The 20,466-nt window shown below is 45.8% G+C and overlaps 1 protein-coding gene across 3 annotated transcripts in view; it reads left to right on the top strand.

Moving 5' to 3' along the window:
• RAB30 (RAB30, member RAS oncogene family) overlaps window positions 1-20,466 on the top strand; it is a 105,632-nt gene that overhangs the window by 71,355 nt on the left and 13,811 nt on the right. For 2 of the 3 annotated variants that reach the window (XM_055416098.2, XM_055416099.2), the window contains exons 2-3: window positions 8,331-8,431; window positions 12,859-12,942. In XM_055416098.2, coding sequence (XP_055272073.1) covers window positions 8,339-8,431; window positions 12,859-12,942 — 177 coding nt within the window. In that variant the 5' untranslated portion in view covers window positions 8,331-8,338. Of the gene's footprint in view, window positions 1-7,996; window positions 8,083-8,330; window positions 8,432-12,858; window positions 12,943-20,466 lie in introns of those variants that run through there. The other variant, XM_088832452.1, reaches the window with a different exon arrangement.

The raw sequence follows: 20,466 nt of genomic DNA, 5'->3' as shown, positions 1-20,466 counted from the left end.
CATGGGATTCTCCAGGCAGAAATACTGAAGTGGGTTGCCATTTCCTTCTCCAGAGAAATCTTCTGGACCCAGGGATTGAATCCACATCTCTTGCTTGGCAGGTAGATTCTTTACCACTGAGCCGCCAGGGAAGCCTCATAAATAAATCCCCACTTTACGGATGAGGAAACTTTATACAGCTCTTTGGCTGACCCAGGTCTCTCGCTTTCCTGAAACACTCATGCTGCCTTTTTGGGTTAGCGAAGGGACAGCACGAGCAGCGCTGGGGAGGGGCTCCCCTGGGGAGGGGCCACGGCTCCTGTTCACCCACCCCCTCAGTTTATAGAGCAGGGTTGAGACCTTGAATTGGTGAAGGACCTGCATGAGACATACAACTTTTGAACAAGGACAAGTCCCCCAAATATCATTTTCTTTGGCAGGGGCTAGGGGACAGAAGGCAGGGCAGGGATCTGGCCCTGTGTTCATTAGAAGCCTTGACTTTTACTAGTTGTGCTGAGCCAAAAAGAGCAAGGGGAGAATGTTCTGATGTACAGCAGTGAATACAGTTTGTTTTGTTTTTTGAAAAGGTCACTTTGATAAGTGCTTTTATGTTGCCAAAATCACATTGCTTGGAATGTTTTTTTTTTCCTTTTAAGCTTTTCACAGTACATCTTGTTTCCTTATCTTTTTAAAAATATATATTTAAGCATGATCTATTTATTTGTTTTTGATTGTGCTGGTTCTTAATTGCTGCGTGGGCTTTTTTCTAGTTGCAGAGAGTGGGGGCTACTCTTTGGTTGCAGTACGCAGGCTTCTCATTGCGGGGGCTTCTCTTGCTATGGAGCACAGTCTCGAGGGCATGCCGGCTTCAGTAGTTGCAGCAGATGGGCTCAGTAGTTGTTGCTCACCGGCTCTGGAGCACAGGCTCAATAGTTGTGGCGCAGAGGTTTAGTTGCTCTGAGGCATGTGGGATCTTCCCCAACTAGGGATCGAACCCATGTCTCCTGCACTGGCAGGGGAATTCTTTTCCATGGAGCCACCAGGGAAGCCCCTCCTTATCTTTTTTAAACTCATTTTTTTCTTTTCCTCATCTGTTTTTCCTTTTTTGAATTTTATGTACGTATCCACTTACTTAGAGCTATTGCGGTATTTATGGTATTTGAGGCTTGGCTTGTTTATCTGAGCAGTGTTCCTGTTTATATTCCTTGTGCCGATACGTGGTTACAGGACAAACTGAATGGTGGATGTGGTTTGCTGGGGAAAGTCTGGATCCAGCTCTGAAAAGAGACCTGGGCACGGTGGGTGGAGCGGTGCTTGTATGACTGGCATATGTGTGTGGCCGTTTCTGTGTGTGTGCTGCTCCCAGAGCAGGGAGATTCCAGAACACTGCAGTTGAGAGAGGCCTGGGGGTCCATTCGGCTTAGCCTCCAGTCCTCATGACAGTGACAGCAGTGCTCTCTACCGCCAGGCAGAGGGCAGCAGCATTCTACTTCAGAAGGAGCTGGAATTAGGAGTTAGATGCATCTGGCTTTGAATCCTGGTCTTAAGACTAACTAGCTGCATGACTTTAGAATAACCCCTCTGTGCCTCCGTTAGAAAAGGCACAAGAACCAGAGATCAAATTGCTAACATCTGTTGAATCATAGAGAAAGCAAGAGAGTTCCAGAAGAACATCTGCTTCATTGACTCTGCTAAAGCCTTTGACTGTGTGTTTCACAGCAAACTGTGGAAAATTCTTACAGAGATGGGAATACCAGACCACCTTACTTGCCTCCTGCGAAACCTATATGTAGGTCAAGAAGCAACAGCTAGAATTGGACATGGAATAATAGACTGGTTCCAAATTGGGAAAGGAATATGTCAAGGCTGTATATTGTCGCCCTGCTTGTTTAACTAATATGCAGAGTGCATCATAAGAAATGCTGAATTGGGTGAAGCAGAAGCTGGAATCAAGATTGCCGGGAGAAATATCAATAACCTCAGATACACAGATGACACCACCCTGATGGCAGAAAGCGAAGAGGAACTAAAGAGCCTCTTGATGAAGGTGAAAGAGGAGAGTGAAAAAGCTGGCTTAAAACTCAACATTCAAAAAATGAAGATCATGGCACCTGGTCCCATCACTTCATGGCAAATAGATGGGGAAACAATAAAAACAGTGACAGACTTTATTTTCTTGGGCTGCAAACTTACTGCAGATGGTGACTGCAGCATGAAATTAAAAGACGCTTGCTCCTTGGAAGAAAAACTTTGACCAACCTAGACAACATAATAAAAAGCAGAGATACTACTTTGCCAACAAAGGTCTATCTAGTCAAAGCTATGGTTTTTCTAGTGGTCATGTATAGATGTGAGAATTGGACCATCAAGAAGGCTGAGCGCCAAAGAATTGATGCTTTTGAACTGTGGTGTTGGAGAAGACTCTTGAGAGTCCCTTGGAGATCCAACTAGTCAATCCTAAAGGAAATAAACCCTGCACCTTCACTGGAAGGACTGATGCTGGAGCTGAAGCTCCAATACTTTGACCACCTGATTCGAAGAGCTGACTCACTGAAAAAGACCCTGATGCTGGGAAGGATTGAAGGCGGGAGGAGAAGGGGACAACAGAGGACGAGATGGTTGAATGGCATCACCAACTCAATGGACATGAATTTGAGCAAACTCCAGGAGACAGTGAAAGATAGGGAAGCCTGGCATGCTGCAGTCCATGGGGTTGCAAAGAGTCAGATAAGACTGAGTGACTGGACAACAACAGCAAGTTAGGGATGGTCATAATAGTACCTACCTCATACATTGTGGGTCTTCCCAGGTGGCCCTAGTAGTAAAGAATCTGCCTGCAATGCAGGAGAACCAGGTTTGATCCCTGGGTTGGGAAGATCCCCAGGAGGAGGGCGTGGCGACCCACTCCAGTATTCTTGCCTGGAGATCCCATGGACAGAGGAACCTGGAGAGCTACAGTCCGTGGGATCACACGGAGCGAAGCGACTTAGGATGCACATACGTTGTGAGGAGTAAATGAGCAAATACATGTAGAAGAATACCTGGCATGTCAGAAACATTGAAGAGAAGAAAATGGCACCCCTCTCCAGTATTCTCGCCTGGGAAATCGCATGGACAGAGGAGCCTGGCGGGCTATGGTCCACGGGGTCACAGAGTTGAACATGACTGAGCGACTAGACAGCAGTAGCCAGAAACGCCGAATTACAAGAGAAGCCACTGCAATGAGCAGCCTGCGCACTGCAACTGGAGCGTAGCCCCTGCTCGCCGCAACTTGAGAAACTCGAGCAACTCGAGAAAGCCTGCCTGCAGCAACAAAGACCCAGCACCAACAAAAACAAGTTTTTAAAAATTTTAACCCGAGACACATGGAGTAAGTGTCAGCTATTATTAACAACAATAGAACATACAGTTCCTAGAATTGTGCTTGGCCAGTAGCATATCTTGCGACGTGTTTGCTCCAGACAAGGTGTGACTTTTGTTGTCCGTTTTGGGACGGGGTGTAACTGACAACTTCTGAGTGGATCCCCCCTCCTGGGACGCTCTGTCACCACGTGGCGGTTGGTGATGCCCGGGCTGGTTGGTGATGCCCGGGCTGTACCGTTACTTCCCAAACAGAAAGACTTCCTCAGAGTGCAGTTTCCAGACAGTCTTGTGAGCTTTTCTATTAAAAACGAAACAGTAACCACAGCCAGTCCCCAGGAGTTTACAGTGCAGCGTTCACCACAGGGCAGTCTGCATTTTTAAAGGGACCAAACACTTTGCCTCTCAGAGGTTTATTTAAAAAAAAACAACAACAACAGCCATTCAGTGGAGCACTGAAGTAGTTACTTACAGAAAGGAGCGGGCCCTTCGCTTTTAGTCTATGGCTCACACCAAGTGGTCACTGCCTGCGGCTTGACTGTGAGCATGACTCTGGCCAGGTAACTTCATCTTCTTTCCCTGAAAGTGCATAATTTGGGCTCTGCTGACCTTCTCTTCTCTTAGGAGCCCTGTATCTCAGCCCTTTAGTTTTGGACATTCTCCTCTCGATCCTCTGCTTTGTTTCTTTGACCTCTGCCCAAGATGGAGAAATCAGTGTGTCCGTAATGATCTGAGCACAGAACAAGCATGTGACCCAGGGCCGCGTTCTCTTTTCATTGACTTAGGAAGTGTGAGTTGTGGTCTGTGTGTGAGCCACACGGCCGCACATCTTCACGCTCTCCTTGCACCTAACCCTGAGATTTCTTTTCTTTTCACTTTTAGCAGCTTTATTGAGTCTTAACCCTTGCGTTTTTAGCTGGAGTGTGATCTTGATTCTTATCTAAACCGCTCCAGTGTGGTAGAAAGAATTTTGGATTTAAACCCAGAGGGGAAAAGAAACGGGAAATCACGTTTACTGAGTCTTGCCCTCGTCATTCGATTTGTCAGGTTTTTCTGAAGTTGCTAGTATGAGCCGGGCTTTGTGAAAGGCACTCTAGGGTGGTTCTTCGGGCAATGTGGGTGCCGGACCCAGGCTATCTGAGTTTGAATTTCAGCTCCATCAGCTCTTTAATTAATGACTTCTTAATCACGTGCGTCACTGTCCCCATCTGTCAAGTTAGGATGCTGATAGTGTCTACCTGATAGGAGTGTTGTGAGGATTAAATGAGTTAATAATATAGAGTGAGGTGACAGTGATGGTGGTGGTGGCAAAGACGATAATGACAGCAATAATGATGATGCGGAGGGACAAGGATCTGGGCTCAACCAGACAGATGCTTCGCTGCTTTCCTGCTGCTCACAGTCATGTAAGCACGTGCACGTGTGTGCTAAGGGATGCACTTGGACATGAGACAGACATAAATAAATAAGCACAGTAAAACTTGGTGAGGGGAGGGGTCAGGGGAGGCTCCTTTTGATGGCATGTATATCTTCTGGACTTGAAGTTGTCTTTATGTTTGGACTACCCTCAGTTTACTCACCTGTAAACTAGGTCACATAAAACACCCGCCTCATAGACTTATAAAAAGAAATGGAAATAGACATAAAGCGCCAAGTATGGTGCCTGACATATGGTGAGTTGAGTGACCATTTATGGACCCAGATTCTTGACAGAGAGATACTTTTCCTCCGCTGTCCCAAGGAACAGAGACCTGCATGTTGGCTTGGCTGCCAGTCGTCTTTCCGAGGATCGTTGGAATCCACATAGAAATCACCCTTGTTCACGTGGAACTGCCCTGGCTCCTTCGTAGGTCGCTTCGCGGTGGCCTCTCCCTCCATCCCTGCACCCTGCAGCCCTCATCCCTTGGAGCTCCGGCGGCAGGTGGGCGTCACCCTGAGCTGCCGCCCCCCGCCCAGGCCCCCTCGCCCCTGTGTGCTCACTGACCCTCCTTTACTTCTCCCTCTAGAGTCCATCGGGCTTGTTTGGCCTTCACCTTATGAAATGAGCTGTGCTCCTGGTGTTTTGAATTGTGACTAACTTCGTTGTTGTTGTTTAGCTTTTCTCATGGTGATCTCAAGGGCAGAGACTGTTTCATCTCTGCATTTCCTAGGGTGACTGTTTTTATTGTTTAGTCGCTAAGTCTTGTCTGACTCTTTTGCAACCCCATAGACTGTAGCCGGCCAGGCTCCTCTGTCCATGGGATTTCCCAGGCAAGAAGACTGCAGTGGGCTGCCATTCCCTTCTCCAGGGGATCTTCCCAACCCAGGGGTCAAACTCGCATCTCCTCCTCGGCAGGCAGATTCCCTACCTCTGAGCCACCAGGGAAGTCCAAGTGACTAGCACAGTGCTATAGTAGGTACTGAATTGTTTTTACCAGGATGGAGTTTTATGGGTTCAGTTCAGTTCAGTTGAGTCGCTCAGTCGTGTCCGACTCTCCGTGACCCCATGAATCACAGCACACCAGGCCTCCCCGTCCATCACCAACTCCCGGAGTTCACTCAAACTCATGTCCACAGAGTCGGTGATGCCATCCAGCCATCTCATTCTCTGTCGTCCCCTTCTCCTCCCGCCCCCAACCTTTCCCAGCATCAGAGTCTTTTCCAGTGAGTCAACTCGTCGCATGAGGTGGCCAAAATATTGCAGTTTCAGCTTTAGCATCAGTCCTTCCAATGAAACCCAGGATTGATCTCCTTTAGAATGGACTGGTTGGATCTCCTTGCAGTACAAGGGACTCTCAAGAGTCTTCTCCAACACCACAGTTCAAAAGCATCAATTCTTCGGCACTCAGCTTTCTTCACAGTCCAACTCTCACATCCATTCATGACCACGGGAAAAACCATAGCCTTGACTAGACGGACCTTTGTTGGCAAAGTGATGTCTCTGCTTTTTAATATACTATCAAGGTTGTTCATAACTTTCCTTCCAAGGAGTAAGTGTCTTTTAATTTCATGGCTGCAATCAGCATCCACAGTGATTTTGGAGCCCCAAAAAATAAAGTCTGACACTGTTTCCACTGTTTTTCCATCTATTTCCCATGAAGTGATAGGACCAGATGCCATGATCTTTGTTTTCTGAAAGTTGAGCTTCAAGCCAACCTTTTCACTCTCCTCTTTCACTTTCATCAAGAGGCTTTTAAGTTCCTCTTCACTTTCTGCCATAAAGGTAGTGTCATCTGCATATCTGAGGTTATTGATATTTCTCCCAGCAATTTTGATTCCAGCTTGTGCTTCTTCCAGCCCAGTGTTCTTCATGATGTACTCTGCATATAAGTTAAATAAGCAAGGTGACAATATACAACCTTGACGTACTCCTTTTCCTATTTGGAACCAGTCTGTTGTTCCATGTACAGTTCTGACTGTTGCTTCCTGACCTGCATACAGGTTTCTCAAGAGGCAGGTCAGGTGGTCTGGTATTCCCATCTCTTTCAGAATTTTCCACAGTTTATTGTGATCCACACAGTCAAAGGCTTTGGCTTAGTCAATGAAGCAGAGATAGATGTTTTTCTGGAACTCTCTTGCTTTCTCCATGATCCAGCGGATATTGGCAATTTGATCTCTGGTGCCTCTGCCTTTTCTAAAACCTGCTTGTTTTATGGGTACCAAGACTCTTTTACATGGTCTTCTTTTTTTCTCCTTTTTTCCTTTGAGTCTTCTTAACAGTTCTCTGAAGGAGACAAAGCAGGTAGTCTTTTTAGCACAGTCGAGAAACTAAAGCCTTTACTTCAGCCGTAGGCTCGTTAGTTAATTATTTAATTCGACTCACTGGAAAAGACTCTGATGCTGGGAAAGGTTGGGGGTGGGAGGAGAAGGGGACGACAGAGAATGAGATGGCTGGATGGCATCACCGACTCTATGGACATGAGTTTGAATGAACTCCGGGAGTTGGTGATGGACAGGGAGGCCTGGCGTGCTGTGATTCATGGGGTCGCGGAGAGTCGGACACGACTGAGCGACTGAACTAACTAACTAACTAACAGACTAGATACTAAGTGTAACTCTGTCCCATGGGCTAGGAAAATAGAGCTGAAAGACATCATCCTTTCCCTCAAAGATGAGGCAGGCATTAGAACAAAGAATTGTATGAAGTTTTAGGACAGAGGAACAGTGAACGTGTTTATTTGGGGAAGATGAGCAGAAAACTCAGAGAGAAAGAGATACTTCCATCTGTTCCTAACTTCCAAACATAGAAAGGTTAAGGATTGTTTTTTATATACACTTGATTTCCTACAGTGACAAGTACTCAATAAACATTTGTAATATGAAAACACACACACACAGAAAGAATGAGCAGGAGGGCTTCCCAGGCAGCGGAAATACTGGTGCGTAGCCCAGGGGAATGAGAAGAAGGGTACTTTGAGAGGTGCTGTCGCATCCACACGGCTGGCAGGAGGTGAATCGCAATGCGGAGGTGGCTGAGGGGAAGATGGCAGCATCTCCCCCCGGTAGGGCCCCAGGTCCCCCAGGACTTGCAAGAGACTGAAAGCTTCCTCCTTCCATCCAGACTCCCAGTCACTAGCCCTTCCTCCCAGAGGCACTCACAGCATCTACATAAACCACCTTTCAGCTTTGCATGGGCTCCGCTTCGCTCCGCTTCCTTACACCCCCAGCTTGTCTGCTCAGAGATTCATAATCTCCTTTTTGTGGCTAAAAGAAAACAGCTGACTGCAGGAGCGACCTGCGACCTGACTGCTTGGAAGAATAAAGGTTACCGGGTGAAAGGACGCCTGTGTCATTTGCTCTCTGAGGCGTGAGGGGACAGGGAAGGGATAAAGGCTGTCTGTGACCACACACCTGTGTTCCTGTCTCGCTGGCAGGGTCGCTGGAGGGGCGCGTTAAATCACTCATCTGATGAGTCAGCCCCGTGGTTCCCGGGGAGACGGGCTGGCGCAGCTTGAGCTCTGTGGGCAAGTCTGACCAGGCCCCTCTCACTAGTGCCTGTGCTTGCCTTGCAGCTGTGTCAATGAGTATGGAAGATTATGATTTCCTGTTTAAAATTGTTTTAATCGGCAATGCTGGTGTGGGGAAGACGTGCCTAGTCCGACGGTTTACTCAGGTAAGAACTCTGGAGTCTGGGTTGGGTTTCTCTGTGTGGCCTGTGGAGCTGCTGGTGGTGGTTTAGTCCCCGAGTCGTGTCTGACTCTTGCAACCACATGGGCTATAGCCCGCCAGGCTCCTCTGTCCATGGGATTCTCCAGGCAAGAAAATGAGCGAGTTGCCATTCCCTTCTCCAGGGGGTCTTTCCGACCCAGGGATCGAACTCGAGTCTCCTGCTTGGCAGGAGGATTCTTTACTGCTGAGCCACCAGGGCCTACAGGGTTAGGGGATTCTAATAGGATGGGTGAGTGGTACCCGCCCCAGCCTCTTGGCTGCCAGTCCTTTACGAGGCCTTTCCAAGTGTACCAGTTCTATAGCCTAAACTAGGTTTGTTTGTGACATTTAAAATTTTTCATCTTATTTGAAATCTCAGCAGTGGTGAACATGACCACTCCTTCCTCTGTGAAACACCTTTTGCTCTTTCCTTTTCTTTTGGTTTTTTAAATTGAAGTATAGTTGGTGAGCAATATTATATGCTATAGGTGTGCAGTATAGTGATTCACCATTTTTAAAAGGTTATACTCCACTTAGAGTTTAAAAGATTGGCTGTATTCCCTGTGTTGTGTAAAAGATCCACACAGCTTATTTGTTTTATATGTAGTGGTTTGTATAGACTAGAGATTTTAAACCATCCCCAGGGAGCAAGGCTCAGTGAGTTACCACCAACCCTCCCAAGCCTCCCATCGCTTCCTCTAGTGAAAGCGGTGAGTGGTTTTGCTTTCAGTCTTCAGTATCAAAAATACCTTTGTTGTTGTTTAATCACTAAGTCATGTCCAACTCTTTGGCGACCCCATGGACTGTAGCCCTCCGGGCTCTGTCCATGGGATTTTCCAGGCAAGAATATTGGAGTTGGTTGCCATTTACTTCTCCAGGGAGTCTTCACAATCCACGAATCGAACCCATATCTCCTGCTTGGCAGGCGAATTCTTTTACCACTGAGCCACCTGGGCAACCCATCAAAAATACCTTATTGGATAAAAAAAAAACCCCAGATTACTCATTAATAATAATACAAATGAAAACCAATAATAATTAAGTGGAAACGAATCTGGACAGCAAGTTAAACAAACCTGTTAACTGTTTAAAAACTGAGATTCAAATTAAGCCACGCAAGCTCCCTGCTGATGCCCTCTCAGTTCCTCCCAGAAAACTGACTGAATCATTTTGGTTTAGAACCAAATATGCTGATTTTTCTAACCTACTCCATGAGAATGAAATGAGAACAATGAAGGACCATCTGAACCAAATTAGATGTTCCCTCTGGGTTGAGTCCTTTGTTCTAAGTATAAGTTCCCTTTGGGGGGCTGCCCTTTTGAGAATTATTGCCAGAGATTATATACCTGATTTTACCCAGAAATGGGTAGGAAATCATTCTGAGATTGACCTTCTTTTGTGTTTTCCCGGGAAATGATGAATGGCATCCTTTTCAGGATTTATCATGCATGCATCTTGCATTTTCATCAAGTGCTGGTGGGGAAGTTGAGAATAGCTCTTCTGTCTAAGGCAGAGGGCAGTTTGATGCTGGGGAAAGCACACTGGCTTGAGAAGACCTGGACCTTCATCCCAACTCTGCCCCGGCTTGCCTGGGAGGCTTGCCCAGCCTCCCTGTTTTGCTTTGATCTCCAAGGCCCCTTCCAGCTCTGAGAGTCTGTGGTTCTATGGAAAACCAGAGAGGCAGATTGGATAACACCAACAGCTGGAGGGCACAGAGTAATCTTTGGAAATGTCAAGGTTTTGCCCAGGATAGTGAACACAGAATAGAATTTGTTACTAAGCCAGGTGTGCATGTGTGCTAAGTTGCTTCAGTTGTGTCCGACTCTTTGCAGCCCTATGGACTGTAGCCCACCAGGCTCCTCTGTTTATGGGATTCTCCACCAAGAATACTGGAGTGGGTTGCCATTCTCCTCTCCAGAGGATCTTCCCGACCCAGGGATCGAACCCACATTTCTTGCTTCTCATGTGTTGCAGGCGGATTCTTTACCACCGAGTCACCGGGAAAGCCTACTAAACCATGGTCTGGTGAAATAAAAAATGACAAGCTTACTGGCTTCTGGGTTCAGTCAGCCGCCATGGTGTTATATTTGAAACTCCAGCTGGTTTTACTTCCACCTAACTTAGTAATCTTTTCTGCTTTTGGCAAGCGGATGAGACTGCCGAAATGTAGAGAAGTTCTCAGCCCCTTTATTGAAAATTCCCTCGATCTTGTCTTATTACCGAAAGTTCCCTTAGAAATTTTTCAGCCCACTCTTCTCATTTTATAGGTTAAAAAAAACCCTGAGGTCTAGAGGAATGAAGTGAGTTATTAGCAATGTTGTATCATGTTAGTGACAAGGCTGGGATGAGAAGCTAGATCTTCTAGCTCACAGCTTGATCATTTTTATTTTCTGCATGTTCTCTCCTTGGAGATCATAGGAATCTGGCCTTTCTTATTTAAAAGCCTAATTCTTACCATTAGGGGTAAAAATACCTCCCCACCCCTTTTTTGGTCACACCACTAGGCATGTGGGATCTTCGTTTTCTTACCAGGGATCGAACCTGTGCCCCTGCAGTGGAAGCTTGGAGTCTAAACTACTGGACCACCAGGGAAGTCCAGAAATGTTTCCATTTTTAAATAGTTATGTTTAACAGACTCTTTGTGACCCTTTGGACTATACAGCCCGTGGAATTCTCCAGGCCAGAATACTGGAGTGGGTAGCCTTTCCCTTCTTCAGGGGATCTTCCCAACCCAGGGATCAAACCCAGGTCTCTTGCATTGCAGGTGGATTCTTTACCAGCTGAGCCACAAGGGAAGCCCAAGAATACTGGAGTGGGCAGCCTTTTCCTTCTCCAGCAGATCTTTCCCAACCCAGGAATCGAACCAGGGTCTTCTTCATTGCAGGCGGATTCTTTACCAACTGAGCTATGAGGGAAGCCCAACCAATAAGCACACCACGCCTTAGCTTTTCTTTTCTGTTTACGTTATACCCATCTGGGCTCCTCAACTCCACCCCCGCTAGAGTTCATATTTCATAGACAGGATCATGTTTGGTTTTGTTACTTAGTTGACAGTTAAAAATGGATTGGATTCAGCTGTTTTTGAGGCCTCAGGAATTGGGGAATGAAATGACAAGGGAGACATTGGGAAGGGTTTGTTTTATTTTTTGGCATTTGTTCCACTGCAAAACAGCTGGAGCTGTAAACTTGAAGCTTGGCAGCCTTGTGTGTGAGCCAAACAAAAAGAGAAGAAAATCGATTCAATATTTGTAAGTAAAGTTATAAATGTTTATATTTACATGGTTTGCAGACGTGCAGTGGAACATTTGCTGTCAGTTTAATGCTCAGTCTTTCAAGTTCAAACTTTAATTAAAGACCTCTCTTATTAGGGAATAGACTTAATTAATGATGCCCCCAATCTTAGCTCCCAGAGTTAATAAAGTCCATTTTATTTTAATTTCTGGAAATTCTGAAGTGTGAATGTGAAGAGGGAAGAGAAACTAGGTGGAGGGTTTTTTCTTGATAGAATTCCTTCCCTCCAACTTCCTCTCTAAGCTTATGGGAAATATTGTATAACAGTAAATTACAGTATACATATGATTTTAGTAAAATCATACCTTTTTAGTTCCGCTTCCAGTTTGATGTAAAGCTTTGTTTTGAAGTACTTAAGTTAGACCAGAGAAGGAATGGGTTTGCCTGAGGTCACCCAGAGCTCCTTAGGCTGCTCACTGCCTCTGGGTTTGGTGCTAATTCTACTTTTCTGTCCCCCTGGATGAATTTGTCTTTTTCAGCTTTTGTCCCAGGGTCGTCGATCTCAGGTAGTTGTATCTGTATGGAGGAAATACTTATCACTGTCAGAGGAGAGGGAAGTTCAGAGCATCACTGTCTCCTTCGTGTTTCTTGTGTTGATTTCTTATTTGTTTCTTCACCTGGGTGGTTCACACCCATAGCTGTTCATGCCCTAGACTAACAGCCAGTTGTAATCTTCTTGATCTTATCTTTTAGAGCACCTGTCCATTTTGCCCGCCCCCTAACCATCCCAATTTCATCCCTATGGCTCCGTGTTCCTGAGTCTTATCCTTGTGTCTGACTTTGGTTTCATTCTTTGAATTTAATTCCCCCGTCCTTTCCCAGTTCTCTTCCTTTACCCTCTCTGTCTGCTTCCTTCTTTCTTTGTCCCTCTTTCCCCTTCCTTCTTCTTTCAACATTTCTTTCTCCCCCATTCATCCTCCTTTCTCCTCCCTCAAAACATACACACAAAGCTAAATTAAATAGGGTTCCCATGACATTAACCAGAGTTCTCTCTTCTGTCAGTTAACTCAGCCAGAAGAAGGGGCTGGCAATGGGGGTAGGGGAGGATTTCATTTAATTGAAAGGTTTACTTATTGTTATTTTCTATTATTTCTGCTTTAGGGTCTTTTCCCCCCAGGACAAGGAGCCACAATTGGAGTTGATTTTATGATTAAGACAGTGGAGATTAATGGTGAAAAAGTAAAGGTAAGATGCTAAATGTCCAATAAGGCTTTCATTGTGCTATGTAAGAAGAAGCAGTTGTTTTCATAACATTTATTAAATCACCTAGTAGAAACCCATATTGAAAATGACATACTCAGCCATGACAGCTTATTTCCAGACAGAGTTCCTCTGTTCCCTTCATAGGGGCAGGAAGGGGTTGAGAGTAATATGTTTACAGATCAGAAGACAGTGAGAGAAGAGCTAAGGCCAGTTTGTCCTCTTGTCATGTCGGATGAGATGTAAAAACAAGGAAGAAATTTCTTTTGGGAATCTCTTGAGTTGGGCTCTTAAGACCTCAGTACTTCTTCTTTTCTTTCTTTCTTTTTCTCTGTCTCTCCCTCCCTGCTTTCTTTCCACACTGCACACTTTGCAGGATCTTAGTTCCCCAACCACGGATCGAATCTGGGCCCTCAACAGTGAAAGCACTGAGTCCTAACCACTGGACTACCAGGGAGTTCCCTACTTCTTTCTTAATCGCAGCCTCATTAAAGAGCCTACTGATTTCTACATTCATCATTCTGTCATGTGAATCAGTTATTAGGATTATTCTGTCTCCCACCCTACCCCAACCCCTGATAAGTGCTGCTGCTGCTGCTAAGTCACTTCAGTCGTGTCCGACTCTGTGTGACCCCATAGACAGCAGCCCACCAGACTCTCCTGTCCCTGGGATTCTCCAGGCAAGAACACTGGAGTGGGTTGCCATTTCCTTCTTCGATGCAGGAAAGTGAAAAGTGAAAGTGATGTCGCTCAGTCGCGACCCCATCGACTGCAGCCCACCAGGCTCCTCCATCCATGGGATTTTCCAGGCAAGAGTACTGGAGTGGGCCTGATAAGTGAGAAATACTAAATTAGGAGTCCAGGAAGGGTCTATGATCTGCCCCCCACCCCTGCTTTGTGACTTTTTGGTAATTTGGTACCTGAAAGAGCTACATTGAGTTCTGTAACAAGAAAAGGGAGGGAGTGTTTTTCAAGTGCCTAATAGGATTGAGAAGGAAATGGCAACCCACTCCAGTGTTCTTGCCTGGAGAATCCCAGGGACGGGGGAGCCTGGTGGACTGCCGTCTATGGGGTCACACAGAGTCGGACACGACTGAAGTGACTTAGCAGCAGCAGAATAGGATTGAGGGTGGGAGGAGAAGGGGACGACCGAGAATGAGATGGCTGGATGGCATCACCGACTCTGTGGACATGAGTTTGAGTGAACTCCGGGAGTTGGTGATGGACAGGGAGGCCTGGCGTGCTGTGATTCATGGGGTCGCGGAGAGTCGGATACGACTGAGCGACTGAACTGAACTGAACTGAATATGTGTCAATCCCTCCACTGCCTTCTTTTACATTTAACTCAATCCTTTTTGTAAACCCTGTGAGGTAAGTGCTAAATTATCTTCATTTTGTATTTTTTAGAGAGGTCGAGTGATTTATTTATCCATGATTACACAGTTAGCAAGGGAGGTAGGTGGGATATGAATTGGTTTTATATGAGCGAGTGAACCCCATCGCCTCCCTGGGGTCTCCCCTGCTATGGAGTAGGGGAGAAGGCAGGCATAATGAGCCATTACCTTGGAGCAAGGAAAGAGGGAGATGATGGAAAGAAATGTGTGATAAGACTAAGTTACTTGGAAGGAGGTTAGAGATACTGAGCTTTGGCGCTCTGCCCGTGAGAGTGAGTGAGATTCCACAGTCAAACCTTTCAGATCTGAGTGCCATGGAAAGAAGGGATGGTCCTGGGATCAACAGCACAGTGTGCGCTGTGGCATCAGCATTCCAGCCAGACCGAACTTCAGCACTGCAGCCTCAGTACCCTATCCTCAGCATCCCAACCTCAGCACCCTAGCCTCAGCATCCCAACCTTAGCACCCCAACCTCATACCCCAACCTCGGCATCCCAACCTCAGCACCCCAGTCTCGGCACCCCAACCTCATACCCCAACCTCAGCACCCCAACCTCAGCATCCCAACCTCGGCACTCCAACCTCAGCACCCCAGCCTCAGCATCCCAACCTTAGCACCCCAAGCTCATACCCCAACCTCAGCATCCTAAGTGTGAGTCCATGCCACTTGCATCCTTCTCCCATAGGTACCTGCAGTCCTGCCTGCGGATGCCTCAGGAAGGACAGAGAAGCTCCAGGGTGCTCCTACAGCATGCCACAGGCACACAGAACTGTGTTTAGGATGAGGCGCCTGAATGGGGGACAGAAACTTTCCCAGCGTCTCTTCCAGCCCTGACTCCTCAGAGGGGTTCATTACTGCAGACATCTGCACCAGATACAATAGCGATGGAGAGCTGGGCCCTCTGGAAAACAGTATGTGGACACCATGTGAGCATCCACTGGAAAGTTCAGAAAACCAGTGCGTTGAGGTGGAGAGAAGGAGCTAGGCTGTGGGGGCAGTGGCACAGGAGCCATGTGTAGTTCTCTCTTCTTCCAGCAGAGGGAGCTGGTTGCCATCCCAAGGACCTGGGTTGAGAGCACTAGGCATTTTATTTCCAGAGATTAGGTTTTCTCATTTATATCCATATATATGTATGAGTTCATTCCTTTGACCAGAAAGATTCGTGCCTGCCATGTGCCAAGTTCTGGGAATAGAAATCAGTGAATAAAGAAATGGTCCCCATTGTTAAAGAACAGGCTTATTTTTCTTTCCTCAATTCCCAAGTTTAGTTATTACATTTATTCCACTTTCTGTGAACCATAACCTCATTTTTAAGTACTTGTTATACTCAGCTAAAAATCCATCTTTTTATAGCATCTGAATCTACCGCAGGCTCCCCGAGAAGAAGGTTTATGTCTTACTCATCTTGGGATCACAGCACAGTTCCCGTTTCTATCGTCACTTCAGGCCTCTGGTTGTTCATCTGTGAGAAGTGAGAGCTGGCTCATCTCCCAAATCCAGTTTTAATGAATCTTTGTCTGTGAATCTTTCTAGCCATATATGTAGAATCAAGACAGAAAATGACCCTCTTCAACCACAGTAATCCAAGGGTCTCATGAACACGGACACAGGAGGAGAGCAGCCCGCGTCTCACTGAGAAAACAGTTATTTTCTCATTATTGTCAGTGTTCTTTAACATGTACTGAGTACCTCTTCTTAGTGAGAGTTTAGTGACTTTAGTACTGGTAGTCTGCAGGCTTTCCCAGTACCCTGGAGAGCCCATGGAAAGAGAATTCACTGCTGGTTTGTACAGAATCACCCACCTGGTGAGAGGCTGGGCAAGATCTGAATGCTAATTTTTCTCCTGACTGCTCACCATCCTCTCTCAGCCTTCCCTACAAGTCCCTTTCTTTCTAGGATGACTCCCAGGATCACAGGCAGCTAATCACGGTATTAGAAGGATTCCCATAGCTATTAAGTGAAGAAAGTGGAAGTGTTAGTCACTCATTTGTGTCAGGCTCTTTGCAAGCTACCACATGGACTGTAGCTCACTAGGCTCCTAGAGAGGAATTCTCTTGGAATTCTCCAGGCAAGAATACTGGAGTGGGTTGCCATTCCTTTCTCTCGGGGATCTTTCCAACCCTGGGATCGAACCTGGATCGCCTGCATTGCAGGCAGATTCTTTACTGTCTGAGCCACCAGGGAAGCCCATAGCTGTTGAGGCTTAGAGTCAAATCAGTGGAGGCAAAATTAAAGAGGAGGCCCTTCTCTTAAAGTGGTCTGCATTATGAAGGTGACCTTGGGTAGAAAATATAATTAAAACCTATATAGAATTTTCTCTTATCCATTGATTTCTCTTAGCCTGTCATAAATTAATATGTATTAAGTAAAACTTTAAGCTTAGTCTATGACATTTTAACCTTAGGAGATTCGTTAAAATAGAAATAGAAGATTTGCTGGATTTTTCTATCATCAGGTATGCGTTGTGTAGATAGGAAAGTCTTGAGAGTATGCACAGATGTTTGCTTTTATAACCATCTGTCCATCCTTGTGTTCATCCAGCCATCCTGTGTCAGAGTGAATGCTTTGTACCAAGCACTGTGGTTTGGTAAAGCGTCTTTCTTCCCTAGTAACTTCTGTCATCTTTCACAAACATTTCATCTGTGAAACCTTCTTTAACTCCCTATTAATCATTTAAGCAGAATGAGTCCATCCTTCCTTTGTGATTCCACCGTCCTCAGGTCATTCAGTTAGCCATCACTTCAGTGTGTCCACCATGAACCATGGACTGTTTTAGGTGGGGCCCTGGGGTATATGGTTAAATAAGAGACAGTCTTCACCCTCAGAGAACTCAGTCTTACAAGGGGACACAGTCGATTGCAACACTTTTTTTTTTGGCTGTGCCACATGGCATGTGGGATCTTAGTTCCCTGACCAGGGTTTGAACCTGCACTCCCTGCAGTGGAAGTTCTGAATCTTAACCTCTGGACCACTCAGGAAGTCCCTGTAGTACATTTTTGTAGCAGTGAGGCAGTAGAGGTGTGAGTGGTAGTGCCAAGAAGAGAGTGGACAGTAGCACAGCCTCATGCTGGATGTGAGAGTGGTTAGAAAGCCCCGGGCAGGGTTATTGAGACCATATCGATGGACAGAAGACCCATACCAGGAGACACTCTCCTGCTGGCCTCTCTTTAGTAGAACATCTCAGATCTTACCATGGGCTTCCCAAGTGACGCTAGTGGTGAAGAACCTGCCTGCCAGTGCAGGAGATGTAAGAGACATGGGTTCAATCCCTGGATCGGGAAGATCCACTGGAGGAGGGCACAGCAACCCACTCCAGTATTCTGGCCTGGAGAATTCCATGAACAGAGGAGCTTCGTGGGCTACAGTTCATAGGGTTGCAAAGAGGCAGACATGACTGAAGCAACTTAGCATACATGCCTATCTTATCATAGTTAGTCAACTGTGTATTCATCCTCCTTTACTATGAGCATTTTGATATCAGGGATTGTGTTTTATTTATCTTTGTATCTTCCCTGTGCTTAGCACAATGCTCTGCATCTATTTATGATCTGTAAAGGCTGAAAAAGAGCAAACAGATTGCAGAGAGAATATGTGAAACCAAGTTGAGTAATAAAGGCAGTGGAATATGGATCTCCTCCGAAATTAACCATCAGGCTAGAAAGAGGAAGCCCCCTTTGGGAAAGCAGCCTGCATCTCGGCCAAGACATCTAATCACTTTTCTGGAAAATATTTCGGTGGTTTTAATTCTCAGAGCTGTTCTCAAGATGTGCCTGTCATGAGAACATACTGATGTCTAAGGATCAGCAGTATTAATTCCAATCGCAAGTGTTTTTCAAGGTTCACTGTGGCATTAAGATAATAGTCTTTTGTTCTAAGACACAGCCTGGAGAGGGGAAACATGTCCCTCGGTGTGAGACAGAGAAGAGAAGTAGCTTTTGTCCTGGCAAAAGCTGTAACATCTGTATGGTCGCCTTCAGCATACACAGGCTTTCATGTACATCATCAAAGGGCAGCTGTGACTTCAAATCAAAGGAAAGCCTGTGTGCCTCTCTTTGGTGGCAGGGACCACCGGTCACTCTCAGCCTTCTCAGCTAAGCTGATCTGAGCAGAGGGTGACACCAACTGCCTCGTCCTCTCTAAATCAGCCTCTGGCAGCAGAGCAGCATGGTGTGTGGACTGAGTCCCCTCCTGGCGGGTCTGAGTCTGGAGTTTGAGTCCCAGCCTTGTGAGTTATCTGCTAATGAAAACGAGGCAGAAACTCACCTGCCTTGCTGGGATTTGTTGTAAGGATGAGATGAGACCGTGAATGACTATTTGAACATTTACTATTTTCCAGACACTGTAGGGGATAATTGAGAGGAGGATGGACCCCAAACTCCCCCCTCATGAAACTTTCCATCTAGTGAGAAAGATGGTTATGGAACACGTTATTACAAATACATAAGTGATTCAAGTGCGTCAGGTGGGACTTCCCTGCCAATCTGCCTGCCAATGCAGGGGACACAGGTTCGATCCCTGGTCTGGGAAGATCCCACATGCTGTGGGGCCAGCTAAGCCCGTGTGCCCAGCTACTGAGCCTGTACTGTAGAGCTCACAGGCCACAGGAAGAGAAACCCCTGCTGAGAAGCTTGTGCAGTGCAACTCGAGAGTAGTCCCTGCCCATCGCAACTCGAGAAAGCCTGCAAGTAGCAACCAAGACCCAATGCAGCCCAAAAGAAAAAGTGTGTTTGGTGCTGTGATAGGAAATTATAGACTTGGTTAGAGTTGAGATAATTTGGGGGTGGAGATGGGGAACCTGGCCTAATCTGAAGGTTCCAGAAGTCTTTCCTGAGGAAATTATGTCCTGTTAATGGGGTGGATGCACCTTGTGACACATGAAATCGATGCAGTGAGAAGGGAAGATTACTGTCCGTCTGATTTCTCAAGGCTTCGGATTTGTTCCACACTCAGCAGTCTCTCTGGGGAACAGTTTCTCTCTCAGAAGTCTGCTCTGTGCAGGGAAATTCAGGTTGAAGTGAGAGGTGTTTTGCCTTCTTTGTTTTTAGAACCATCAGTTATGAGGTCTTCAAACTGGTCAATGACTTCAGCAGGTTTGCATGTTATTAACCTCTTTTAATAAAGAAGCTGCCGAAGCCAGAGGAGATTAGGTGACTTGCTGAAGGTCAGAGGGCTTACAGGTGGTGGAGGGAAATTATTTTCCTTGTCTGCATGGCATTGCTCCTCTTTACATTAACAAAGATAATACCTTAATATATTCATGTGAATGGATTTTTTATCCTCCTCTCCAGTTGTTGACTGAAATGCTAGCAGTCACAGAGGGACACCTTGCCCTGGATCCCGACTTTTGTACTTGGGCATTGTGATGAAGGGCAGAGACTCTGGGACTTCCTGGCGGTCCAGGGGTTGAGACTCTATGCTTCCAGTGCAGAAGGTGTGAGTTCAGTTTCTGGTTGGGGAACTAGGACCCACAGGCCACTTGGCATGGCCAATAAAGAAAAAAAGAGCAAGGACTCAGATCACAATGCATGGTTGAGTCAGCTCTAGGACATATTGGCTGTGAGACACTGGGCAAGTTAATTAATCTCTCTGTGCCTCAGTTTCCTCACATGAGAAATGATACAGGAATAATATTTACCTACTTCACAGAGTTCTTGTGTGGAGTAAATGAGTTATTATGTGTAGAGTACTTAGAATAGAGCTTGACACATAAATGCTCGACAGTTTGGTTGTCTAGTTTATTTGTTTTTTTTTTTTTTTAATAAAGAATAGAGGGAATTGCTCAAAACAAAAATGAGAGCATTTGAAATATGTTCTAAGAGTGTAAACCTTTAATAAGACCTGGGAATATACTTTCTGATTTAGGAAATAAACAAAAGGGAAAATTAAAGATATGAGCAATGAAGACTCTATGGATAAAAATAGCAGTTCTTATATGGCAGAAACCAACACAGTATTATAATTATCCTTCTATTAAAAATAAATAAATAAAAAAAATAGCAGTTCTTAGGGGAAACAGGCTTGTAATAAAAGTTAAGTAGATTGTAAATGCCCTAATTTTACCTTTTAAATGAAATTGTATGAAAATAATCTGAATGCCTTTTAAAAAAAGAATAT

This window comes from Moschus berezovskii, chromosome 25 (genome assembly GCF_049115385.1).
Source record: "Moschus berezovskii isolate FMDL1 chromosome 25, NW_MosBer_1.0, whole genome shotgun sequence".
In the NCBI taxonomy this organism is placed as follows: domain Eukaryota; kingdom Metazoa; phylum Chordata; class Mammalia; order Artiodactyla; family Moschidae; genus Moschus; species Moschus berezovskii.
Note: the sequence above shows the minus strand (reverse complement) of the source record. Positions and strands in the feature narration are given on the sequence as shown.